The sequence below is a fragment of the Pseudorca crassidens genome, chromosome 10 (assembly GCF_039906515.1).
Source record: "Pseudorca crassidens isolate mPseCra1 chromosome 10, mPseCra1.hap1, whole genome shotgun sequence".
NCBI lineage: Eukaryota > Metazoa > Chordata > Mammalia > Artiodactyla > Delphinidae > Pseudorca > Pseudorca crassidens.
In genome coordinates this window covers 2,038,448-2,065,670 of record NC_090305.1, presented here as the reverse complement: position 1 = coordinate 2,065,670, position 27,223 = coordinate 2,038,448, and the positions used below count along the sequence as shown (strand labels likewise).

Here is a 27,223-nt window from a genome sequence, read left to right as displayed (position 1 = left end):
TCTGTGAACAATGTGATGAATACAAAGACCAGTGCACGCTTGCACCTCTCAGATAAAAGGCACCGCATAAATTCAACTCATCTTAGAGGAGCGGTCGTGAACACTACAAATGCTTCACTGAACGTTAACCTGAAAGTAAAGTAAATCATGATAGCAATTTATTTTTTAAGACAATGGTAGAAATTAACAACACTGAAAAATCAGGTTTAATTTTTGTAGCTATGAAAGCTAGAGGATGCTTATCATTGCTGTTGGATTAGGAGCCGTTTGTGGGGAGGTGCGGGGAGCCTGGAAAGGCAGGTGAACTGGGGGGTGACCCGCAGGTGGGTTTCCAAGGCAGCACCAGGCTCAAGCCCCAGGCTCGGGATTCACAGGTCACATGTCCTCGGGGACACTGTCACTGCAGGAAGTCTTCCGCTAACTTGTTGAATTCACCTGCAAAACGTAAATGCAGGTTGTGCTTGCCCTCTGGCATCAGATGCAACCTAAAAAAAAAGATTATGGTTAGCGGCACATCACCTAAAAACCTGTTACCCTCCCTATTGTTTCCTGAAAACCTCAAGTGAGAAACTGCCCTGGTTTTTTTTCCATCACCTCTATTAGGAAGAAAGTGTAAGGTACATCTTATGAATGGTCCCAGAAGAGAGACATAACAGTGACAGAGCACACACACTGTGCTTGGAATTGAATCAGGTAAGAAATAGTTTGACTGCAAACCTGACAGAGTGGGAGATGTAATTGGTGGTTACCTAAGAAAAAAAATCTTTTTAATAACATTGGTTTTGAGAGAGAGGGTTGGAAAGATGATAAAAAGAGGAAGTGTGCAGAATCCACTGGATTGGAACCTCTTGGAATATCTATGTAGTGGGAAAACCCAAACCAGAATTCACAGCCCCCGTAGGCCTGTTGTTCAAGGTTCCAAATCACCCCGTCATTTTGGAGGATTGAGCAGGTCTGCACACAAGCCACCAGACGAAGGGTAAGTAAATGTTCCTGAAGCTTGTGAGGGTAGCAGGAACCTGCATTAGCCACCCGCCCTTGGTTGTGCAGCTGTCAAGACACCTCACCATCCTCGGGAGGCTTCTTCCTTTCAACAGGGCTTTGGTCAAATGTGGCTGGTCTGCAGTTTCTTTAATAAAGGCAGACTTCTGAGTTACACATTCTATTTATTGGCTATAAAAGTGCAGACAATAAGTTTTAAACAAATTAAAGGTTCTAGGATATAAGCACAAGTCTGACTTGTTCTGTCCACAATAGTTAGACGTTAAAAGGACTACACTGGGGCAAACTGCCCGTTACTGCATTTCCTGCTTCTCTGTGCTTTCCACGGGGTGGGGAGCTGAGAGCTCTAGGGACCTCAGTGAACATGAGGGAGGACGCATGGCAAGAGGGAGCTTGGAACAGAGCTGTCCCTGTGCGATGCTGGGCCTCCTGCAAACAACCACACGGGGACTGCGGGGGTGTGAGGGAACCCAGACTATCAAGATCACTGGCTTGAAAGAAGGATCTGTTGCTGGCATCTTTCTGAGGCCCTGGAGAAGGTTAATAACGCCATTAACAATAACCAGGGCATTTCCAAGTCAACGTTAATGCTATTCAGAAAAGAAGTATGAGCTGCACCACCCCAGAGAAGGGACCAGCTGCCCTCCAGAGGGACGGGGCTCACAGGGACAGTCACGGCCTCTGTTCTCAGGAGACAGAAAAGAACCAACTGCCGAGGATGCTGGCAGTCACAGAAGGGCATGTCTGGGATACCCTGCACCTTCCAACGTGGACCAAGCTGGACTCTGAAACAGAGACCCACCCTGCCAAACCTGCAAGTCCTCCTGTGTGGGGAGCCAACCCACTCCCATTATTTGTTCAGACGCCCAAGAAGGAAGGAGAGACAGCAGCTGCGATCCCGTCTTTTAGCCTCAGTGCTGTCTGTGTTCTCCCAGCAGTAATCTCAGTCTCGGGAAATAACAACTGGGCCCCTCGTTAAAAATAGGGGAGCCCTGCTCCGAGGCATCTACATTCAGAACTGCACTGGACTGAGGATGGGCAGACAGAGGGACGGACAGACAGATGGATAAATGAGGGTATGAATAAGACAGCTCTGCTCCTTGATAGCTGTTGGGGTCATTTCGGGGTCCTCAACACAGCCTTCCCTGAGGTCTGATACAGAGGTCACTATCCCTGACATGTGCTCCTCTTGGGGCAGCACTGCCCCGGACAGGTGTATATACGGGGCTGCCAAGGCAGCGTGGCCACTGCTGCTGACCCAGACTCTCACCCACTTAACAAAGGATCAAATCACGCGCTCCTGGAGAGTGGTGTTCAAACAATCACACTTTCCAGGAAAACGAGTAGGAAATTCCCCACTGCCAGACACACGGCTCAGCTGGAGAGGATGGGCCCCTCGGGGGTAGATGCTAGATCCTATTTGCTGGGGCAGGTTCCTCACTGCATTTAGCACCTTGAGAAAAAGAACTGTGACTCTAGACCTTCTGAGGAATTCAAGTCCCTCTAGTCTCCCTCCACCTCTCCTGGACAGTCCTTGGACGATGCTCCCTACATGCGAGTGGGCGAAGGAGAAACAGGCTGAAGGCGCTGGCTATTATGGGGGCAAGACAACCCAGTCTGACCAACGTAGGCTCTTTACCAGCAAGCGACAGCATCTCCCTGAACCGCAGCTGCTCACCTGGAAAGTGGGGACAGTAACAGTGTCCACCCCAGAGGGTTATTCTGAAGATGAAATTATCTCTGGGCGCACAGTAGACACTTAATACACGTTTGCTATTCGTCCATTATTCTATCTGTATTGTGCTTCACAATGTAAGAAAGTCGTTATGAAGGTTCCAGTTATGTACAGCGTATCAACAAAATGTTCCAACTTGGAGACAATTTATTTACGTTTGCTGGCGACCACAATCGACCGCAATTGGAAAATTCTTACCTTAAAGAGATTTTAGACCTAAATGTAAGGCCAGACACTATCAAACTCTTAGAGGAAAACGTAGGTAGGACACTCTATGGCATAAATCACAGCAAGATCCTTTCTGAACCACCTCCTAGAGAAATGGAAATAAATGGGACCTAATGAAACTTAAAAGCTTTTGCAGAGCAAAGGAAACCATAAACAAGACGAAAAGACAACTCTCAGAATGGGAGAAAATATTTGCAAACGAAGCAACTGACAAAGGATTAATCTCCAAAATATACAAGCAGCTCATACAGCTCAATATCAAAAAAACAAACCATCCAATCCAAAAATGGGCAGAAGACCTAAACAGACATTTCTCCAAAGAAGATATACAGATGGCCAACAAACACATGAAAGGATGCTCAACATCACTGATCATTAGAGAAATGCAAATCAAACTACAATGAGGTATCACCTCACACCAGTCAGAATGGCTATCATCAAAAAATCTACAAACAATAAACGCTGGAGAGGGTGTGGAGAAAAGGGAGCCCTCTTGCACTGTTGGTGGGAATGTAAATTGATACAGCCACTATGGAGAACAGTATGGAGGTTCCTTAAAAAGCTAAAAATAGAACTACCATAGACCCAGCAATCCCACTACTGGGCATAGACCCTGAGAAAACCGTAATTCAAAAAGAGTCATGTACCACAATGTTCATTGCAGCTCTATTTACAATAGCCAGGACATGGAAGCAACCGAAGTGTCCATCGACAGATGAGTGGATAAAGAAGATGTGGCACATATACACAATGGAATATTACTCAGCCATAAAGAGAAACAAAATTGAGTTATTTGTAGTGAGGTGGATGGACCTAGAGTCTGTCATACAGAGTGAAGTCAGTCAGAAAGAGAAAAACAAATACCGTATGCTAACGCATATATATGGAATCTAAAATAAAAATGGTTCTCATGAACCTAGGGGCAGGACAGGAATAAAGATGCAAACGTAGAGAACGAACTTGAGGACACAGCAGGGGGAAAGGAAAGCTGGGACGAAGTGAGAGAGTGGCATGGACATATTTACACTATCAAATGTAAAACAGATAGCTAGTGGGAAGCAGCCGCATAGCACAGGGAGATCAGCTTGGTGCTCTGTGACCACCTAGAGGGGTGGAATAGGGAGGGTGAGAGGGAGACGCAAGAGGGAGGGGATATGGGGATATACGTGTATGTATAGCTGATTCACTTTGTTATACAGCAGAAACTAACACACCATTGTAAAGCAATTATACTCCAATAAAGGTGTTAAAAAAACGATTTTAGAAAATGTCATGGGTGAGATTTGTCTAGAAAGGATGAGCCCCTCCCTTCCCCCCACTGTGAGACACCAGGACCCGGCTTTGTAAGGATGAGGCTGGTCCTGTTTGGAGTTAATCCTGGAACCTGGCCCTAAAGCGGTTCTTGAGCTGCCTGCAGTCAGAGAGGAGGAACTAGAAACAGCAGCTGAGGAGGGGGTGGGAAGGGTCATCCGGGCAGCTGAGGGGGGTGCGTCCCCCTTCCTTCGGTGTCTGCCGGACCCCCTCTCCACGGAACCGGAACGAACCTGCTGCCAGCACAAGACCGTTTTACTTCGCGCCCGCAGGGGCACGCCACCCCCCTGCTCACCTTGGAGGTCTGGGGCCATCTTCCCACCGCTGGGCAGACTGGACAAGGCCAGGAAGCTGCAGAGCGAGGCCCCTCCTCCCTCCTGTGATCAGACAGAGGCCAGCACCTGACCCACGACCTGGGGAACCCAGGCACCCTTAGCGCTCCCACCGCCAGGCCAAGACCTCTGAGGACAGCTCCTGCCAGCTGCCCTCCGCCAGGGCTGGGTTTACGTGTCAACTTGGCTGAGCCACAGGTGCCTTTGGTCAGACATGATTCTGGGTGTGTGTGTGAGGGTGTTTCAGGATGAGAGTCACATCTGAATCAGCAGACTGAGCACAGCAGACTGCCCTCCCCACGTGGGTGGGCCTCATCCAATCAGTTGACGGCCCGAATAGCACAAACGGCTGGCCCTCTCCTGAGCAAGAGGAACTCCTCCTGCCTGTCTTCAAACTGGGGCACTGGCTTTTTCCTGCCTTCAGACTCGCACTGCAACATCAGCTCTTTCTGGTTCTTTGGTCTTCAGAGTCAGGCTGAACCACAGCATGAGCTCTCCTGGGCCTCCAGCTGCTGACTGCGGATCCTGGACTTCTCAGCCTCTGTAGCTGCAGAAGCCAATGCCTTACTCCCATAGTAAATCAATCCTCTCTCACTATAGATATATTACATGTCCACACATGTACACGATATATAAATACGTGTGTGTGCACAGGCACAGCTGACCGAGGGCAATGTGCCTGACTGCCCATCGAGCTCTACCCTGCTGTCTCCTGGGCCCCAGACCACCTACACCCACACCAGCATTCCATCCATGAAGGCAGCTACCGTGTGCCGAATTCTTATTCGTCTGAACGTGCACATACATCCCCATTCATTCCTCAGAAAGTTATCTGAGATGACAGGCATCACCATCCCCATGTGACACACAGGAAAGAGGTACAGAAACACGTCCACCTGCTTACGGGCACGATTCATCACCAGCACCGCCCCCCCCGCCCCACGGTCCATCTGAGCCCCTGCTGTGCTGTAGCCACCGCGGCTGCGAATGCTGCTCAGGGCCCCCAAACCCTGACTCTGGTCTCCAGGCGCGACTCCGTTTCCCACCCCTCCCCTCTGGCCCACACAGAGCCCAAGGCCCCACCTCTCTGCACACGCGGACTCCGGCCCTCGTCCTTCCTTCCGGGTCTGTTCTCTGGCCCCAGAACCTGCAGGTGGACTCCACAACACACTTTCCGGGCCTGAGTCACCACTCAGGGACCCCTGCCACCCACAGATGTGGCCCTGCAATGCTCGCATTCTTCCTTTCACCGTGTACCAAGTGCTTTGAGGCCGAACTAGACCGCGTCCGGGACAGAGGATGGCCTGCTCGCTGCTGCTAGTAAGGTGCCAGTAAGGGGCCGCGTGGCCTCAGAACGGTGAGTAAGTGGAGGAGCAGAAAGAGACAGCCAAGCTGTGCCCGGAGGCTGGGTGGCCCTGGCCAGGCAGGGAAGGGGCAAGGGGCTGGTCACGCGTAGCCGGGTCTGAACCCAGATCCTGATCTCTGCTGGGCCCCCAATTTCCGAGATCTGAGAACCTCCTCAGAAACGTACTGTTGTGGGCTGAGCCGCGCCTCCCAATTCGCATGTTGAAGTCCTAACCCCAGTACCTCAGTGTGACCGTGCTTGGATATCAGGTCTTTAAAGAGGTATTATGTTAAAGTGAGGTCACACAGGTGGGCCCTAATCTAATCTGATGGGTGTCCTTATGAGAAGAGATCAGGACACAGATGCCCACACAGAGCGACGACCGTGTGAGGACACAGGGAGAACGTGGCACCTGCACACCAAGGAGAAAGGCCTCAGGACAGACCAACCCCTTGCCACCCTGATCTTGGACGTCCAGCCTCTAGACTGTGAGGGCCTCAATGTCCGTAGTTTCAGCCACCCAGTGTGCGGTCTTTGTCACAGCAGCCGGAGCTGACGACCACGCACGGCGAGCACCCCGTGTCTCCACTGCAGCGCGGTGGTCACACCCTCCGTGAAGCCCCACCCTCTCCTGAGCCAGATCAGCCCTTCTGCTTCCAGGGGCCCGTCCACGCCAGCCCCGAAGGGTCCGAAGGGCGCAGGCTCTGCTCGGCGCCAACTGTGACAGCAAGCTGGGTGGCCCCGAGGACCAGGCGTGCTCGGCAACTGGAGGCGCTCAAGCAGAGGCTGGCTAGACAGGCAGGCGGCGGTGTCAGTGCTGTGCGATCTAGGAGGGAGGGCTGGCCGAGCGGGGGAAAATCACAGCGACCACTATCTTATGCTTTGTATCTGGGACTTCTGCAGAAGAGTTTGTTAGGAGGAAGGGCTCAACTGCCTAAAAACAAAATCTAAGATCACTGAACTTGAGTGATCTCTGAGGTCTCTGTCTCCAGGAGATGCTGTGGTTCTTCTCCAGCAAAAAGAACAGAGAGAGACAATTGTCACAGGCAGGAAGTGGGCCTGCTGAGCACCCACCCTGCGCTCGGCCCCCTTCCAGGAGAGAAAGGCATTCGTTTCACACCTGATTATCTATTTGTAGTACAATCTTTGAGCGACACACTTGTGCCTTTAATTCTTTAATCATAAATGTACCTGGCAGGGAAATGAAACCCCAAGTTCGTCGGAAGCACCTGCACTCGGAGTTGCCCCCCTGGGGTGAGAAGCCTGTGCACAGTCGGAGGGCGACCTTGGTGCTCAAGGAATCGACCCTCTTTTTGTGGGTCCAGAATTAACCATCGTGTTTTAGGTTCACGCCCAACATAAAGGGCTCTTCTGGCAGAGGAAGGGAGCAAGTGTAACACTTTACTCTCAACTCATTTTTTCCAAAGAATCCTGCTCTAAGAAAATGACCTTCCATAAGAGAGTGTACTAAAACCATTAACATCTGAATGGCAAGGGAATATTCTTCTCCCATATTGATGTATCCTGTTGCTAGGAGATGGGTCTGGAGCAGAATTCCTAAATTAAACTTTCCTGCAGACTTTTACTGAATCTGGCTCTCTAAGGGACACACTGCATTTATCATGAGACTCACTGTGCAAAAACCTGTCATTTCTGAAGTTAGAAGACAATTAACCAGGTCAGCAAGCATATAACACAGGCATCTTACCATCATATTAAAATAAGAGTATGTTTATGAGAGGCAGCTGTGCTGTGGGGGAACGCACTGTATTAGGAGGAAAAAACCCCAGGATTTGTCGTTTACTAGCCATGCAACCTTGGAAGATTACTTAACACGTCTCAGCCTTGATTTTCTCATCTGTAAATTGGGACAAAATCTTTTCCCATAAGGTTGTTGTGAAGTATGTAATCATATGTGAAATGCCTTTTAAATATAAAATGCTCTTTGGACACAGGAATTAGACAGGAATTGTAGGAATGCTGTTTTACTGCAGAATAAGAAGCGTGTCTCCCACATTTAAAAATTCTCTGAGACATTTGTTAAAATCGATCACGGAATAACTAGTATGATTAGGAGGTAGAGGAGCTGTTTCTACTCTCCCTGCTGGACCGTGGGGACTCTCAGCTCAGGGACCACTGCTGACCTACCAGGCAGGGCTGGCCTGCAGGGCATTGGAATCGGCTCATGGAGGGTCAGGGCGGGGGCGGGGGGGTGGGAGGGTGTTCTTAGGTCACTAACAACGCCAATTTCCAAAGAATTCTGTACAATTCCAAAGACGTCCTGACTAATGACAGCAGCTCTGGAATTCATATACAGTCTCTGAAGGGATCAAGGCTCACTTGGGTGTTTATTTTCCAGTAGGTTTGCTTAAAAAAAACAAAGCCAGGCCACCAGCTCCTGGTCACATCCCATTTTCTCCTTCAGGATGTGCATCACTGCATATCAAGGAAATTCTGAGCTTGCTCAACGTGGAATTTTCATCTTGATATAAGCACCAGCAGAAGCTGGCTCCCGTGTCAGCCAAAGTATTTAAATTATAAATTTCTGTTCCATATAAAAACAAATGGGATTGAAGAACAGAATTTCTGCTGACATGTCTTATTAGGTTCTCTGGCGTCCCCAGGCTGGCTGGCAGAAACGGGGCTACACAGACAAGGAATGTGTCTCTGCCATTTAATCGAATGGGCCACCAACACAGCTGGCTTGGCAGACGCTGCTGTTTTGTGATTCTGAATAACAGGTTCTCCTCTGATGTGTACATATTTAAGGCTGAAATAACACGAAAAGTTTACAACATAATTTTAAGTGGGGAAAAAAGCAGGAATCAGAGTTGAATATGACTGTATCTATGTTAAAAGAACTAGAAAGGAGTAGTGCACAAAACTGCTATTAATGGAGGTATTTAAATGGATGGTAAGCAACGGCGATTGCTTTCTTCTTTTGATTTTACAAACCTTCTTTACTGGGTGAGTAGTGCTTTTATAACGAAAGTTCCCAAATGATAGGTGACTGTTTAGGCTGATGTGCTGCAGCCCTCAGAGCTCCTGCCCTCGGATGCCAGGGCTCCTTGGCCCCCTGTTCCCTAAATACAGCAGGACTGTTGGTTCACACGGGACAAAAATCCCTCCTCTCGGGCGGGATGCACCTGAAAAACCCAACCCTCATGCTTCTTCTCTTCCTAGAGCTCCCGGTTACCTCCCAAGCCCCCAGGGCAGAGTGCTGGCTCACGCTGGACTCACCGTGACCCCTTCACGTGTTTGTGTATGAAGTCGGCATGGAAGCTCGGGACCAGAGGGTCCTTCTCACCGTGCACGATTAGGGTGGGGCACTGAACCAGGGGCAGCAGGTGCCGACAGATGTTACCTGAAAGACACGGAGACTCTGTTTTCCCGTGACCCTCCTAGGGGTGGGGAGGCGCAGAGCGCGGACAAACCTCCCCCACCCCCACCCCCCGCCCTTAGCATCTGTCTCTACGAGACTGGCCTGGATCAGTCGGGGTCTGAGTGCCTTCCAGCTCTGACATTCTTTGGGTTTCCTTTTCTGTTTCTCTCCTGGCTTTTTTCTTTTAAGCTCTACCAGTGAACAAGCACTCTTGCCTGATTTAAATTCATAATTCATGAAAACAGTAGTTAAAACAAACAAAAACCCTACAAGTCTCTATATTACGTGGGGCCGTTCGCTGTCTGCCAAACGATGGTAGGCGCTTGCTACCTGAAAAGCTCCTCCCGTGAAATAGTGTCTTCAGTGGGGCCCTCTGGCCCTCAAGCCTGTGTCCCTCACGGTGAAGATACAACTGCAGCTGTGCAGAAGCTGCTGTCCATCCGTCCCGCCCCAACACCCCTGACAGAGGCTCTCACCCTGATGTGTGGCAGCATTTCTAAGGCTCACATGGCACAAGTCAGGTTCCACTTCCTGTCCTGCCATTTCCTGCTGGGGAAATCTTGGGGGTGCCCTAACTCCATGAGTTTTTTGGCCTCTCTCGGTTGGTCAGGGACAATCATACATCCCCGGGGTGGCTGTACCGCTAAGAGGCGGTGCCCTGCTCCCAGCAGGCACCCCAGAGCTAGCCCTGTCCTCCCCAGCTGCCCTGAGAAAGCCGGGGTCCCTGGGTGCTGTCCAGGCAGTGGCTCCTCCCTCCTCTTGGGTGGGGGTCACTGCCTGCTGGCCCTGGGGGGGCCGCACCCGCCACTGAGCAGCCCCGTGGCGATTAACGCCAGTGTTCCCGAGCCCACCCCGCGTGTCAGGAGCCGTCCCAGTGACTCGGCACCCGTGAGCCACAGGAGGTCCAGGCTTTAACTCGTACAGTAGCACAACTGCTCGTAACTCAAGTACTTTTACAGTAGTAGCGGTTAACCTTTTCCTGAGCACTCACCCTGGAGCTGGTACTGTACCAAAGCCGCGCGTACGGAACCTCACGTGTGAGTATACACGTGAAGCCTCACATGTACAACCTCACGTGGAATATATATATAAAACCTCACGTATGTAACCTCACATAGTATACAAAACCTCACCTACCTTATATACACGTGTGTATGTATAAAAACACCTCACCTCACGTATATCATCCTCCCAGCAGCTTCCTGGGGTAGTTCCCAGTATCTCCAGTTCACAGACCCGGAACTACTGCTCAGAGAGGCTAAGCGACCTGCCTGAACCCACTCAAACGGCAGCCACGTGGCAAAGCCAGACTCCACCCCCGGGCCTGACTCCAGATCTGGCGCTCAATCCCGAAACTGAACTGAGCAGCCATAGCCTCGCGTACAAGACAAGGGCTCCTGTCAGAGGAATCAGTACTGAGGGGAGATAAGTTTGTTAACAGCCTTGCCGTAGACGATTCATACATTTCCAGATTCTCTGTGTCATGACACTTTCTCCCTCACTTTCCCTCTTTAATACACTGCATTTTTTAGAGTTTCAGGGTTACAGCAGGACTGAGTGGGAGGCAGAGAGCTCCCACGTACCCCTAACCCCACACACGCACAACCTCCTCCATCGTCGATACCCCGTCAGACACTTCTTACAACAGATGAACCTGCACGGACGCCCCACCACCTCCCTGAGTCTGGGGTATTCCCCGGGCACACAGTCTTGGTGGACACATTTGGTGGGTCTGAACAAATGCATAATGACGTGGATGCAATGATGATATTATACAGAGCATTTTCACTGTCCTAAAATTCCTCCGTGTGGCTACTCTAAGAGGTGTACAGTGGGATCTCGTTGCTGTCTGGCCCGTCTTTTACTCGGGTTGTTTTCTTATTGTTCAGTTTTAGGAGTTTTTTGTACATTTGGATACAAGTCCTTTAGCAAATATTTTCTCCCAGTCTGTAGTTGTCTTTTCATTCTCCTGAAATACATTTCAAGGACCTGTTTCTATGGGTGGATACTGCATTTGAACGGGATATACTTGCTATTTTGAACTTAAACCAAAAAAGTAACATTTCCAAATGTCCTTCTCATTATGAAAGTTTTGACAGATGACTCATTCTGGAAATGATTACTGAATAGACCAAACTGGTACCTGAATCACAACAATTTTGTAACTGAATGTGCTTCAAGATTAGATCTTACCTAGTCTCGATTCTTTTAGCAATTAGAAAAGTGAGAGACTACAAATGTAAATAGCTATAAAAAATAGACTTTAATTCAGAATTTCTCTTCAGGATGTCAATTCTTCCTGTTATTGGAAACCATGTTAATTTTTCAGATAAAGACAGGAAGACATCTGTCACAGCTAAAGTGACACAACTTAGCTCGGAACTTGGGAAAGGACTGAATACTTTCTTCCTCATACTAATTCTTCTGGGGCTGAAGGTCATGACAGAGAATCCCTCCTTTTCTGTCCTAGTAACAGAAGATGTAGTGGGGTGCACCTCTAAATGTGAAAGAGAAAATCTGGTGTCTGTTTTCTAATTACCCATCCTGGAATTAGAAAGTGAAGAGTATCTGAGGCTTCTGGAGAATGATTTTGCCATCATACACACAAAGGATTCGGAGGAAAAAGAACAGTCTGCTACGAGAGACTCAACAATGTGACCCTTTGTGCGCATGGTCTGTCTCTGGTGCAAGGCGGGTCTATCACACAAGAACTCGCATTGTACACGATCACCAGCACCCTCTGTTCACACATCACTGTGGAAGGACAGTGGGCGAGCGCGTTAATCCCCGAGGAATCCTCGAGCATCTGGGGGACTCAAGCAGCCTCTCTAATGAGCAAAGGGACCGTTGAATAGCTCACGTAACCTACCATCTGGAAGATGCTTAAACTGCTTTATGCCATCCACCCACTTTTCACAGGTTCTGGCCAAGTAGTCGAACCCATAGAGGGCTTCCAGAGGCTTTCTTGTTCTCTCACTCCATTTAGACACGTCTCGGATACCTGAAAGACAGATGTGTGGGCAAGAATGGGTTTAGTCTCAGACTAGAGTTCATCTGTAAATACTCCAAGCGCAGTGCACTCAGAGCTGTGGCACTGGCTGTCCTGCCAGCTGGCAGTGTTCCCCCAGTCTCCACGTGGCTCACGCTGGCTTCACCCAGGTCGGCCAGGCCTTCCCCGACCCTGCCCTCCATCACTCTGCTCAGGGCTGGTCACTTTCAGTGGCTTCTGTGTCCGTGGTGAGGGCCAAGTGCTGGGTCCCCACCAAGATGTGAGCTCTGTGTGTGGGGTTTTGCTTTGTTTTGTCCCCCACTGTGGCCCTCAGGCACAAAAGAGGGACCAGTAGATTCTTACCAAGTGAATGAAATTGATCTAAAATTAATGCTTTCTGTTAAAGGTATAAGATAAAAGCAGACGTTCCCCTAATTAGGGTCATCTAAGTGAAAATGACATCATTTATAACAGGAGTTTTTTCTGAACTGCATTTATGTACGTTGAGAAATGCACACACATCATTCATTCTAATTTCTGCCACTGAAGGCACATGGGTGTCACTACTAACTACAAACTATATTGCAGATGACTCTCTGTTAAGAAAGGAAATAACGGCTAAAAGCCACCTTTAAAGTGAACTGCCGTCTGAGGCAGGCTGACCCTGATAGAGACAGTGCCTGCCTTTCACTTGCTCACTCTTCTGAACCCGCAGACGGACGCCCAGGGTTGAGTCCAGAGGCTGAGGACGCTGAACTGCTCTGCACAAAACTGAGAAGACTCCAGATGGGGTCAAGGGCGGGGTTGGTGGGGAGATGCAGAGAAGAAGCCAGAAAATGAAGAGGTGGCAGGAGACCTGGGAAGAAGGAAGAGGAGAGAGGGGCTGGCACGACGGCATGAAGACGGCCCGTGAGAAATGCCCCAGAGATGGCTCTGCCCTTGGCTGTGTAGCAGACCACATCCTCGGGAAGGCCCTCTTGCAGTGGAACAACTAGCTCTTTCATAATATATAATTTTTGTTGCACTGCTGGAGTTTGCAGTAATTGATGGAAACTAGAGTGTGTATGTGTGTGTGTGTGTATGCGTGTGTGTGTGTGTGTATGTCTGTGTGTAAGAGAACCCTGAAAACAGAGCAAAGAGTGGTAAGACCACTCAAAGGCAGGGTTGCTTCAGGGGAAGGTGACTGTTGGCTGGCGAAGGGAGGACACAGCTGAACCTGAGATGGAAATGGTCCCAACCTGGTACCATCCATAGTTCCCAAGAGGAGCAAATGGACATCCTCTCTGAAGGAAAGTGTTCTCAACTTATGCTCACTGTCTTTTTTGTTTGTTTTCAGATTAAGAGTAAGCAAATATCCACTCCTCATCAAAGATCACAAGGCGGGCTTCCCTGGTGGCGCAGTGGTTGAGAGTCCGCCTGCCGATGCAGGGGACGCGGGTTCGTGACCCGGTCCGGGAAGATTCCACATGCCGCGGAGCGGTTGGGCCCGTGAGCCATGGCCGCTGAGCCTGCGCGTCCGGAGCCTGTGCTCCGCAACAGGAGAGGCCACAGCAGTGAGAGGCCCGTGTACCGCAAAAAAAAAAAAAAAAAAAAGACCACAAGGCAATCAGAATCTTTGTAAAGATAACGAAACAACTAGAAAATTGGAAGAGAAAGCTTAAGAAATTATGCAGAGCCCTACACACAGAGACACAGAGATGAATAGAAACGGGGAGATGGAAATGCTCGGTCTACAAAGTTCAATCAGTCCCCAAAGGAGGAGAGGGAGGAGGGACAAGAGGGGGAAGGTGGGGGGGGGGAAGGGGACTTACTGTCAGAGGGAATCAGCAGGTGACAGTGTGTCTCAGAACTGATAAAAGAATCCAGACAAAAGTTAAATGTAGCCCAAATAGGATAAACAAAAAGAAATCCAACACGGGGTAGTAAAACAGAAGTGTACCAAAGAAAAAGAGAAAATCTGAAAAAGGGCCAGAGATCAGACATATCACTCCAAAGGAAGGACAGTCAGACCCACACAGCAGGTACGGAAGGCAGAAGACGCCAGAACAGCAGAGAAGATGCGCTTCCACTTCTATTTCTGTACTTATAGCCAAACCGTGTTTCAAGAGTGCACGTGAAATAAACATTTTTAAGTAAGAGCTGAGTTGACTATTACCGGACCTGCCCTTAAAGAACTTCTGAAGAACAATTTCAGGGAGAAGAGAGAGGGCCTTAGAAGGGACATGTGAGGGGGAAGGAAGAAAGGTGAGCAAAGAGCTGACAGACGCGTCGGCAAACGTAAGAGCAGCTCAACGTTACAGGTCATTTATGCCTCAACTAAAAACTCACCAAGGCAATGAGAAAATAAAACATTGTACCATTTCCTCACACGAAAATTAAATAGTTCTGTCCAGAAAGAAAGCAAAAAGACAAGTCACACACTGGTAGCACAACTACTAACACAATGACTAACCAGCAAGGAGTTAGTAATCAGGTTACTAAAAACCAAAAAACAAAGTAACACTGCACATCAATAACATTGTGCTCATATCAGAAGTGCTCTATGCTTGAGTTGGGTGGGGTCTCCTGGGTGCTGGTTCTGTTGTTACACTTCCTAACATACACCTATGAAACATACTGTGTTATTTACATGTATCATATATTACACAATAAAAATTTAAAAACCAGTAAAAAGACACAAATAGGTAAAATGCAAAAGAAGAAACCCCAGTGGTGCATAAACACATGAAAAGATTCTCAATTTCATTAGTAACAGGAAAATGCAAATTAAGACCTCCGATAAAATACCATCTTACACCCATTTGGCCAGAATTAAGAGCTCTGATAGTTCCAAGTTCCTGTTGAGGATCTAAGCTAAGGTGGTGGAAGTGTAAGCTTCTTTTGCTGGAAAATGATCTGCCACCTGAAAGGGCACATCTGCAAGCACGGCGCAGCCGCCCCAGCACGGGCATCCTCCCCAGGGAGGTCTGCTCACACGCCGAGCACGCACACAAGGATGCTCACAGCAACACTAGGAGGAAAGAGAGGGAGGATAAAGTGCAACAGGTGTGCCCAACAGAACGCCACACAGCAACGTCACGAACGAACCTCAGAAACGGCGTTCTAAGAAAACTATGTGTAAAAAGTGAGTCACAGAAAATGCCATATAGTATGAAGGCACCCTGTTTAGCTCAAAAACAAATAAAACTAAATTATGTGTCGTTTAGGGATATGAATGTATGTGACGATAGTGTCTTCAAGACGGCACATGGATGGACAACTCAGGCTGGAAGCAGCGCGCGGGCCAGCAGTGACTGACCTTGTGCTCCTTGGTGGGTCCATTCACGTCGCAGGTGTTGCCTTATATGGGTCAAATATTATACAGTTAAACTAAAACTTCAGCTATGAAATAATCAAAATAAAAATATTATCTATTATATGTTCGACATTTAATTTATAGAGATGTTATACATGTATGCGTTATTTATATAAAATTAAGTATATAAAATATTTGTTTTATAAATACACATTGTTTTATAGTATATATCCTATTATATAAGATATATGCTAAAATACATATTTTAAAGTGTATTACCTTATAACACATTTAAGAAGGAGCGGAAGTAAACGACGGGATGTCCGCCTCGGTGAGGAGGCCTTCCCGAGGAGGGTTTTGTTTCTTAGTTCTGTTAAGAAAACACGCTGACAAATTGGGGCAATGGAGCCTCAGGAGCAGTGGCGACGCAGGAGGAAAGCCACGGCGGGGCCGGGCGTCATCACCCACACACCTGCTGTCGCCTCCTGAAGAGAAACAGAGGGGCCGAAGGCTGGAGCCAGGAAAGTGGGGGAAGCCTCAGTCAGTTGCACTTTCGCCCCAGGGGCCCCCAGACCTCAGTGCGCCCTCCTCTCGTCCCGCGAGCCCAGTGCTCTCAATCTGGGCAGCTTGCTGGGGGCGCCACGACTCCTGAGTTGCCACAGCTGGAACGCCTGGTGGGCGAGGAGGCCCCCAGTACAGGCCTGGGTAGCAAGCCCAGGCTGGAGGCAAGCACCCCTCTGGGTCCCCAGCAGTGACAGCGCTGGTCCCCTCTACCAGAGCCTCAGCTTGACACCAGCAGGCAGTGGGCCAGGTCTGCCCACGGGCTGCACTCTGCCAGCCCCTGTTCCCCGTCTCTAAAAATCCTCAGAGATAAGCTTGAAGGACAACCTTAAAAAGTGTGACTAGCACAACGATTCTTTATCAAAGTATGCGGGTTCACGTTTGAATACAATGTTCCCTTCCACACTCACTACTTGAAATGAGCCTGTAAATAACACTTCATGTCAACCCCCTCCTTCCTTGAGGGTCACTATCACAGCAGGAAATGTAAATACGAACTTTACTTATTAGCCTTTTCCTGACTCATATAAAGTGTCGCTTCTGGAAATAGGAAACTTGAAAATACAGACTAGTTAAATTGCATTACTCTCCTGAGAACTCACCACCTTCCCACATTACGGCCGAGGAAACGGATGAGACATGATTTGTCAACTCACATCAAAACAAGGCCTGAGAAAGGTCGGGGGAGGGGAGGCTGCTCTCCAGGTGGAGGGACTTACCCCGATAAATCTCCTCGTCCTGGTCGGTCACGTAGGCGTTGGCCCCCCAGATCACCATCTTGTTGATGTAGGACGGGTATCTTGCAGCTGCAATGAGGGCTGTTATCCCACCATCACTCCACCCCAGCAAAGAGACCTTCTTAAACTTCAGCATCTGTGACAAATACCACGAAATGCACAGGTCATGGCTCCTGGCCGCGGAGAGAGCTTGATCATCCTCAAGTATCAGAATCGACACAGCTGTGGTGTGTGGAGTGTCAACTGGCCATTAAAGAAAAATCCTAGAGTCCACCATTTGACGACATAAATGCTTCTCTCAATTAGTTGTGGTGCAAATATGATGGTCATAAAAACTAAGTACATAGTACTGTTTTGAATGATGAGGGGACTACATCTTCTGGTTGGATAAAGTCTCAAGGAACCAGAAACAGTGGAGATCAGCTGTACTTGGACGTGACAACGTGTGTGCGTCCGTGCAGGTCTGAGCGAAGACTTTGAGGACAGGTATGCAGATCAGAGAGGGAAACAGGACAGTCGCTGCATCTGGTAAAGCCACTGACTGCAACTATGGGAAGAACTGGCTACAGGAAGGCCGGGAAAGAATGATGGTGGTTACACTGATCTTCGGGTGATCAGCCAGGCTCCAAGAATGTGTTTGACAGGGAAGATGAGCATCTCAGAGATGCTGGCGAGAAGTAAACACCGAATGACTGGGGAAATTTAAAGAAGTAACGAGTATCAGTCCAAGACACCTGCTGATGGGACTCTAAATTGGTGTGACTACTGTGGATAATACTTTGGCACTATCTTGTAGAATGAATATCTGCATCTCCCGCCACTCAGCAAGTCATCTCCTAAATGTGCACGGAGCTCTCACACACATGTACCAGGACAGGTCCAGGAAGTCCACACCAGCACTGTCTGCAATAGCAAAACATGAGCGCCACAACTTCCATGCACAACACAATGTTCACCGCACTTCCGTGTATAATTGCATGCACGCACACACGCACACGCACACGCACACACACACACACACAAGGCAACTTAGAGATGATTTAGCCACCATCAGGAGAGGGGGGTTAAGACACAGTGTATCCATACAACAGAATACTAAGTGCCTATTATAAAACTGAAGTAAATTTGTATTTATTGGCATGGAAGTAACTCCTTGATCAACTGTTCAATGAACAGTAAGCTGGAAAATCATTAGGTATAGTAGGATGCCATCCATACAGAACTGTGTGCTTATACATGTAATAAGATTGCCCAGAAAGGTAGAGCCTCAAAGTCTTGGTAGCAGTACCTCTAAATAGTTAGATTGTTTGATATATCTGTTTTCCTCTTTATACCCATTTGAACCCTGAATTCTCTATAGGAGTAACGTGGTATTACCCTTGAAGAAACAACAAACAAAAACAAAATAAATGAAGACAGGCCCAGCCACCCTCCTCCTCTGGGCTCTTGCCTAAGAGACCCACCTTCATCAAATCAACAGCATCTTTTGCATCCCTTTCAAAAAATTCTACTGGGAAATCTCGATCTGGGGGTCTGGAATGTCCGTACCCTCGGGGATCCCAGGCAACCACCGTGAAGAGCTTCTTATTCAGGTTCTCAATCTGAGGTCCAAAATCAGTCTCTCCACTTCCTAAAAGCAGTCACTTGGTTACACTCCAGTAAATGCTTTCATTGTCTCAAGCACACTACATCAGAAGCAGAAACAACTACAAACTTAAAGTAACTATAGTTTCTACTCAAAGTTAGACCTCAGCTGTAACCAGCAAAGCAGCTTCCTTTCCTGCTGGAGTTCAGACCTACCCCCCACCTCCCCCTAGTGGCTACTATGAGAAGGACAGAGGCCCTGATTTTTCATTTGGTCCTGTCTCATTTCAGCACGTTTGATCTGTCTTCAGCTTATTCGTGCTTTTTATTAAAAAAAAAAAAAATCATGAAACTGCATAGAAATAAACTTACTGATACAACATGCTTCTGGGTTATTTTTTCTTTCTTTTTTTAAAAAATGACTGTTACAAATGAGAGAGCTCTTAATAATATGTGTAGACACATTAATGAGATTTGATCCTAGTCATTCAAAGCAGAATTCTAAAATCCCAGATGTCTTTTACTAAGCTAATGTGAATAGCCCTGAAGGTTTTATTTTATGGTTATAACTAGAAACCAGAAAATTAAACTAAAACACTGAAATGAGGGGGGAGGGAAGGGTGTGGAGGGAAGAAATCAAGTTAGTTTGTTTCATGACAACTGTATGAACCAGCGTGTTAGCAAGTAGAGCCACGTTCTCAGGCCGGCGGCGCCTGACCGGCAGCCCCCAGCCTGCCCACACGGTCACGGCCACCGTGTGCACAGGCAGGCGTGTCTTGTGTGGTCCACACAGTGTGGAAGGCCAGACTCCCAAGGAGCCCAGTCCAAGGGCAAGTCAGCATCTCATTTCTAAGCTCTGCTTGATTTCTGGGGACTCACAGCTCAGGTCACAAATGGATACTAAACATCTCGCTTAATAAACGGGCAATTATTAGAAAATGTCTTTCAATGCTGCAGGATCATTTAATGTCATCAAGGATGATGATGTCACTCTTCCTGACAAGATATACCTTCCTCAGCATCAGGTAAATCACCCAGAAAACCCAAGCTGAAAACGTAACTGGATTTCCAGCACACGTCTACTGCTCTGACATCTCAAGCTTCTCTCATGATCACTGAACTGGAGGGTCTTCCAGGGAACTGTGCTGAAAGAGGGGCAGGAGGTGAGAAGGTGGGAAAAGGCAACAGTGTAACTAAAGACCAATTGCAGAAACAATAATACCTGGCACACAGGTATACATTTGAAGACCAGTGCAAAGACCATTTGAATACTAAAACCTTAATGAAATGACTTTAAGGAATAGTTACCGATATATGATACCTGAGACAGAAACACATCAACACTGGTTGCCCGTGGGTAGGGGAACTGCGTGCTGGGGGACAGTAGTTTAGGGGAGAAACTTGCTGTTCGATTTTTGAATCAGGTTAATGTTTTACACAAGCAAAAACTAAATTGCCAAAAGCTTTTTATACCTGGATAATGACAGCAATACTGAAACAATGGCAAACTGTTCATTGCTTTAGCTCTACGTCAGCCATTGGAGTAAATATGGTCCTCCATTACAACAGCTCAAGGGAAAAAGATACTAAATACTATCTGGACAGAGACGCCTCAATAGCTACAACAGTGCCACTATCAGCTGAGGCTACATCGAGCTGAACCATCATGTGACTGAAAAATTTTAGCATTTTACTTTTAAGAGAAGGAAGCAAATCATAAGGAAATAAGTATATACTGGGATTACTTAACTAAATTAAAAATAAAACAATACTAAAACCCTTAAAACCAAATTTGAGATGCCCTGGGATCACTGGAAATTCTCCCCCACCCCGAACTTTCTACATCTAAACTACTCATCTATAAGAGGAGATCGCAACCCACCTGGCTTTACCACGCTCCGTTCACGCCAAACTAATTCCGACCTTCAAAAAGTCTTTAAGCCCAGTTTTGTTCTTAGCTCTGATCTTAGCTGAACATATAGTCAAGTACAACAGGGCAATCAGTCCAACTTTGAGCAGCAGAACTCTCACATCCTGGAACCCCTCAATTCCAGGCAAACTGGGCTGCTGGTCACCCACTCATCTCCTTCCTTCACCCATCCCTTCTTCCCACAATGCTTTCCTTGACCCGTCATCCCCCTAAGTTGTAAGCAACTACACAGTGTTGGACTTGCACGGGAGAAAACTGGGTATTTAAAGGAATAAAAACTGCATAAAGTAGAAAGGTATCTTTCTACATCACCTAAAACTGACTGTAGCAAGTATTACTTAAAGCATCTCAGCAAAGCACTAAAGTTAATCATCAAGCCTGGGCATCTGGGATTGTGAACGCAGCACAGATGACACAGCATGCAGAGCATTCGGTAAAAACCTCCAGACCCAACATTCCTGGGAGCAGCAGGACCGCGTGCTCTCCACCTCCAGTCCGCAGGTAGTGCAGGTGGACGCCGTTCACAGCCACTTTGGCGGAGGTCACAGAGGAGCTGGAAGAGAAAAGCCCCATCCCCAGAGGAAAACTACTGAGCAGCACAAATGTGAGGACAGAGCCAGGCTTTTATACGCGAATCGCCTGCAGCGCCCTCCCCAGGTCCCTCGGATTATCCTGATACATGCTTCAGTCTTCCAGACCTAAAAAGGGACCCGTGTGTCTCCTCCCCACCACACTGCAGATCTGGGCTGCGTCTCCATGTTTGAACATCCTACAGCACCAGCTCAGGGCTTATCCCACAGAGGCACCGAGAGGCCTGCTGAAGTCAATGGCCACACAGGCCACCCTACAGGCCCACGCTGGGGTGCCAAGGTGCAGGCTGATGTGGGAGCCCCCGCCGTGGAATGCCAGGTGGGCACCAGCACAGACCCTGGAGCCACTCGTCTAGGCCTCAGCAGGTCCAGAGGAGGCAGCCGGACCTTAAGCTGCATTGGTGGCGTTCCCAAGGATGAGGCTGGTCTCAGGGTCCAGGGGGAAGGCCCTGATCCCGAGGCTGTCCTGTAGGCATCTGGCCTCTCCATTCTCCAGCCAGCCACATGAGGGCCCCCTGGTCAGGAATGCCCATCTGCACCAATGTGGCCAGACTGGTTTTAAGATGTTGAAATGTTTCTGCGTTGACTGTTAGATAGGCAGGTCCGTATCAAAGCCCTCCCCACGCCAGCCCTCCCTGGCCCAAGACCTCCCACGCTGCAGCATCTAACCGTGTGCCACCCCAGGGGCTCTGCCCTGGGCAGCGTCCTCAACTGCTCTCGCGGAAGCTCCAGGATGGCAACGTGAGGGTGCACACCAACACGGCACATACAGGGCCCTGCATCAGGCCCTAGGAGCCTCCCATCAACTCCCCAGATGGCTGCGGGACACGCGGAAGGGACGGAAAGGCGTGCCAGGACAGATGCTGGGACAAATGTGCCAGATACAGGCACATCGAGTCTCAACACACAACTTCTGGAAAAATGTGACAGACCTGAGTGGTAGTAAGGCCTGACATAACTACTGATACGAGCTCGTCATCCTCAGAAATATTACGGGAGGAGCAATAATAGCAGCACTGAGCCATGGTCGTGTCGCACAGACCCTGCTGTTACTTGTGAGTAACATCCTGCTCCTCGCACAGCTCCAGAATCAAGATAAAGGCGAATAAGGCTCCACTGACAGAGTCATTTCAGGAAACATGGTTTACATCCATTCATCGGCAAGAGGAAGCATCGTCTGCACACCCTCAGGGAGGGAAGAAGCTGTCAGACGCCTGCGTTCAGCACAGGAAACGAGGCAGCTCCCCAGACAGACACAGGTGCCCAGCGCTCGCTCGGCTCAGCTAAGGGAGACTGTGCACCTCTCTCACCCCTCGTGCCCCCCAGGCTCTCGAGAGGCCCCTCCCGGCAGTGTGAGGGCTTGCTTGAAGAGGCATTTTGCACCGTGAAGGCGTCATGTATAATGGGGCCCCCCATCTCTCCCGAGGTCTGAGCCACTGGGTTTCACACCCAGGGGCTGCTGGCTCTCAGGCCTGTACCCCTCCAGGGCCGGGCTCACACGGGCTTCCCTTTCGTGGCCAGTCCGAAGTCTCTCCAGCCAAAGGCCTTGGACTTCCCTCTGTGCTCTGCCATATTGGCGTTTTGATTCCCCATTCCAAATTTCTTTTCTTCTAATTATCCCCATCCCACATTCTTCTGGCTGCCTAAGAAGATAGAGATAAAACCTGGCAGTCTAGAATTGGGCGTGATGGGAGCTCAATGGCAGGGAAGGGTTACTAGGGCGGAGGACTTTGAAGGTGGCTTCAGAGAGATGGAGAGATTCTATCAGGCTTGGGTGGAGGTACCTGGAACAGACTGAAAAAGCAGCATCTGAGATGAACTTCCAAGATGGGTACAACTCTGAAGAAAGAATGTGATGGGGAGGGTGCTTGTACAAGAAGAAATGGCATGACCAAAGGCCCAGGGGTTGGGGACACACGTGGGGACCGGGCAAGCTCAGCCTGGCAAGAGCACGGGGGCGGAGAGGGAGCAAAGGTTGGGGCCAAGTGGGGAAGGGGTTTGCAGCCAGGCTATCGGGCAGGAAATGTGCCTGGCGTTCTGTCACCAACACCTTGTCTGTCGTCACACCTGAGGGAACTGCCATTATCCACCAGTCTACCCCTGGGGTTACTGGAGGCTCCCCAAACCTTGCATCCATCCCCAGGTTGGGGAAACAGGACAGAAAACTGTTCGTGTACAAAAGCAAATCAATTTCAAACATAAGAAAAAAGTTTTATTTGAAAAAATAATAGCTATTGAACGATCTTCCACATAAATATACTTGAAAGGAGTGTTGCATTTTCCCTCCAGCTTATCAAAGGCTCTCAGATGAGTCAGGCCTCCGATAACATTGTTAAAAGAGCGCTGAGACAAAAGCAGGCTGCAGAGCCCAGGCCTTGGAATGGCCCTGACATGGGCTCATCACTTTGAACCCCATTCAAGACACCAAATTTTCCAAACTCTCAGGTAGGAAAAAGGATAGATAGAAAACTTAAAGAAAAATGAACCCCTTTCTCTTGGGCTATCAATTTCTCCCTCCCATTAATCACTTCTCTAACCCAGGTGTTCTTAAGCAGATGTGTTCATTACAATCACCTGTGGAGTTAAAAATACACCTGCCTGGGGCTTCCCTGGTGGTGCAGTGGTTGAGAGTACGCCTGCCGATGCAGGGGACACGGGTTCGTGCCCCGGTCCGGGAAGATCCCACATGCCGCGGAGAGGCTGGGCCCGTGGGCCATGGCTGCTGAGCCTACGCGTCCAGAGCCTGTGCTCCGCGACAGGAGAGGCCACAACAGTGAGAGGCCTGTGTACCGCAAAAAAAAAAAAAACAAAACACCTGCCTGGGACAATCCTGGGAGACCCACTCAGTAATTCTGGGGTAGAGCCGTGGCATGTGCTTTCTAAAACACCGAAACTCTGAAATATTATTCACTCGTTCACGTATATCCTGAACCCCTACTTTGGGCTGGGTGCTCCATGTTGCCTGGGAGGCGGCAGGGAAGACAGTTCAATCTGCAACCAGCAGTACTACACACTTTGCCAAGTATGAGGAGACAGTGGGGTGCGCGCAGCAGACAACACGTTCACCACACCCGCAGCAACACCTACACAGCTACACGCTCGGCCCCTTTTATGAGAGCATTTCCTGCCCCCACTATACCAGTGGGACTCAAACTTAGATTTGAATCATCTGGCAAACCTTCAAATCTCCAGATGCCCAAGCTGCGTTAAATCAAAACCTCTGGGCTGGTACCCAGGCATCTGTAGTTTTTAAGTTCTCCAAGAGACTCCAATAGACAACCGAGGTTGAGAAAGTTTGTATTGAGTTAATTTCTTACAGGAGAGAAAAATCCTGTCTCCTTTTTTAAAAACAGCCTGCAGGAAGGCATGCTCAGCCAGAAGAGCCCAGATCCTGCCTCACTTTTGTCCTGGAATCCCTCCTTTTGGGAGGCCGGACAAGCAAGTTTGTGGAAGGGAAGGGGGTCAGGAGCAATACAACAGCAAGTACTTCCTGATGAGGGGGCTGAGCTGCCCCCTCCCGTCAGGAGGGAGAGATCCCTGTGGGAGCAGGCAAGAATGTAACCATCTGGGGCAAAGAATTAAACTAGAACTAACATACAGTTTAACTGTTAAACTAGATAATGTCCTCTGATAAGAGCTTACTTATCTCATTCATTTTGCTGTGTGATGCACATTGGACTCAACCTAATTTTACCGATGAGGAATAGAGCTTAGGTAACTGGCCCCAGTCACTGCTGGTAACTTGCAAAGCCAAAATGAGCGCCTGAATGTCGACACCTGGAATGTCACACTTTGCTTAGGAATTAAAATGGGGGCCACCTAATAAGTCCTCCATATTCTCTGTACCTTGTATGTTCAGCTATTTCTTTTGTACATTTTTTCCAAAGTAACCATTAGCTACAATAAAGCATTAGCGATGCCCAGGGCTTGGATTAACATGAATTTGGAGGACTTATTTTTACATCTTCTATACACTGTATTATTATTTAGATATTCATATTTGTATCATTATTAATTGTAACTACTAATTACTTAACTCCTATTATGTCCCAGGCCTTTTACGCTCATTGTCTCAAACCCTCAGAACAATTCTGCAGGGCACGAGGCTTAGAGAGGGTAAGTAACTTGCTCCTGTTGGTGCTTCTTCTGTAACCTCCCGGCTGAACAGAGTCCCCAGCGGGGCTAGGCACCGGGGCCACATTCACCCTGACTGCTGGACAGAAGGTGAGGGCAGGCGCCAGGGGAAGGCGGGTCTCTGATGCTCAGACAGAGCATCCCCAGGTTGGACTGGAAAACATCTCTCTCCAGGCAGGCTGTTAGGTTCTGTAAAGTTATTAATATTGTAAATGCACGTAACACACAATTTCAGGTGGAAAAGGCTTTCCTGCCCAGGCCCTGGGATAAACCACTTTGCAGATTATGAAATACAAAGAGTCAGAGTTCCAAACAGCAGACTTACAGGGAAGGTTTTGGAATGCAACTCAATTGTAGGTTAGGCACCTGCTGTTCTGAAGCAAAGGTCTTACAGGAGTGCTTTTGCCTACTTAACACTGGACTGCCTTCTTGTTTCCGGATTAACCAACACCACTGCTTGTTTTCCCCATCACAGATCATATCAATTTGCAACTGCATTTATAAAACGGCAGTTGAAAATCCAGAGAAACCTGTTTTTCAGAGATATTTTAGGAGGAACGATTTGCACTGCTAAGTGGACGGGGCCTTCTTGCAATCATTTAATAACTTATCGTAACCGATACTGGCGCCATCACAGGAACCCCATTTCAATCGCTTTCTGCAAATGGGACACTGGATAAATAGGCATTTTTCAACGTTGACTTACAGAGCTGCATGGTCAGATCTCTCCTTTCTCCTTCCAAATGAGAAGCTTCCCAACAGGTGAGGTTCTGAAGGCCAGGTACCTTCCTAGTCATGAGTGGAACTGACCCAGCACCAGGGGTGTGTGTGTGGGGGGGTGTGTGGGGTGTGTGTGTGTGTGTGTGTGTGTGCGCGCGCGCGCGCAGGTACGCAGGAAATAAAGTAAATCAAGCTTCACGCTGCTCCAACCGCATATCCTGCGCACTCTCCCTTGAGACCGACAGCACCCACTTTTAAGACTGTGGGTCAGAGACAAAGCCTGTGCGGGAGGGCATGTCACAAGACAGAAAGGCAGATTCCTGGGCGTCTCCACAACCTGTGCCCTCAGCACCTCGGGGAGCCATCTCCCCGCTTCCCGAGGTGATTCTTCTGAACATTAAAGCTCGAGGCGGGCAAGCGGGGCGAAGGAGACCCAGGGCCTTGGGGCCCGCGACTCCGAGAGCTGATGGGGCGCAGGCACTGCCAGGCTGGCCTGACAGGAGCGCGCGCGAGCACTGCCCGCAGGCGTGAAGGGCTGCGCGGAATGCGGGCCGGGAGCGAGGGTCTCCCACCGCCGGACCCTCGCCGCTCCCGGCGCCGCACCTCGGCCCGGCGCCGCACTTCGGCCCAGCGCACCGCCCCGCCGCCCGCGCTCGGGTCACGGGTTAAAGGGCAAGGGGCCGGGGAGGCCATGACCATGCGTGTCCTCAGCCCGGCCCCTGGCCAGCGGCTCCCCTCACGCCGCCCCGAGCGCGCGGACAACGACGCGGGGGCTCCCGAAGGGGAGCGACGCCATTACCTGAACGCAGCCACGGGCTCAGCCTGGGGAACGTGGACCCCGGGCTTCAGCGTGGAGAGGAAGAGCCGCAGCCGCCGCGCGCCCGAGAGGGCCTGCGCCGCCGCCGCCGCCACCGCCACCATGGTCACTGGTCGCGCTCGCGCCGGAAGCGCGCATGCGTCGGGTCTCCCGGCCACCCTGAGCCCGCCCCACCGCGCCGCCCCGAGCACGCATGCGCCGGGCCCCTGGCATCCCTGAGCGCCCCCCCCGCCGCGCCGGAGGTGCGCGTGCGCCGGGTCTCCTGGCAGCACTAAGCCCGCACCTGCCCAACCGCCCCGATCACGCATGCGCCGGGCCCACAGGCAGCCGTCGCCGCTCGGCGACCGGTCTAGGCTCATGGCCGGAACCCCTTGGCTTCTCGCTGGTCCCTGACAGGAACTGGGCTCGCGATCCCCGGAGGCACCGGCACAGAGCGTCTTCCCTGGGTGCCAGCTCTGGCTCAGCGGTGACCGGCGTCTCGCCCTCACGGAGGAGTGGGCCCGGGGCCCCCGGCCTGGCTGCTGACTGGGA

The 27,223-nt window shown here is 49.6% G+C and overlaps 1 protein-coding gene across 2 annotated transcripts; it reads right to left on the bottom strand.

The window, feature by feature from the left end:
* Nucleotides 1-136: 136 nt before the first annotated feature.
* Nucleotides 137-27,066, bottom strand: BPHL (biphenyl hydrolase like). 2 transcript variants are annotated; one of them, XM_067751871.1, is made up of 7 exons: nt 26,675-27,066; nt 20,881-20,984; nt 18,381-18,547; nt 16,900-17,053; nt 12,205-12,336; nt 9,194-9,317; nt 137-485 (listed from the first exon to the last, which is right to left on the bottom strand). In XM_067751871.1, exons 1-7 carry the CDS (start codon nt 27,049-27,051, stop codon nt 398-400), a joined length of 1,146 nt encoding a protein of 381 aa, XP_067607972.1. In that variant the 5' UTR covers nt 27,052-27,066; the 3' UTR covers nt 137-397. The 2 variants fall into 2 exon arrangements, with proteins under 2 accessions (XP_067607972.1, XP_067607973.1); XM_067751872.1 differs by lacking the exon at nt 9,194-9,317.
* Between the last annotated feature and the right edge of the window lie 157 nt (nt 27,067-27,223).

Coding starts and splice junctions, on each gene's coding strand:
- BPHL (XM_067751871.1), bottom strand. CDS start 27,051: ATGAGCCTAGACCGGTCGCCGAGCGGCGACGGCTGCCTGTGGGCCCGG. Junction 20,985..26,674: donor GAGCCCGTGGCTGCGTTCAG/GTAATGGCGTCG, acceptor TTTCTCTTCCAG/CTCCTCTGTGACCTCCGCCA. Junction 18,548..20,880: donor GCTGCTCCCAGGAATGTTGG/GTCTGGAGGTTT, acceptor GACTGCTTTTAG/GAAGTGGAGAGACTGATTTT.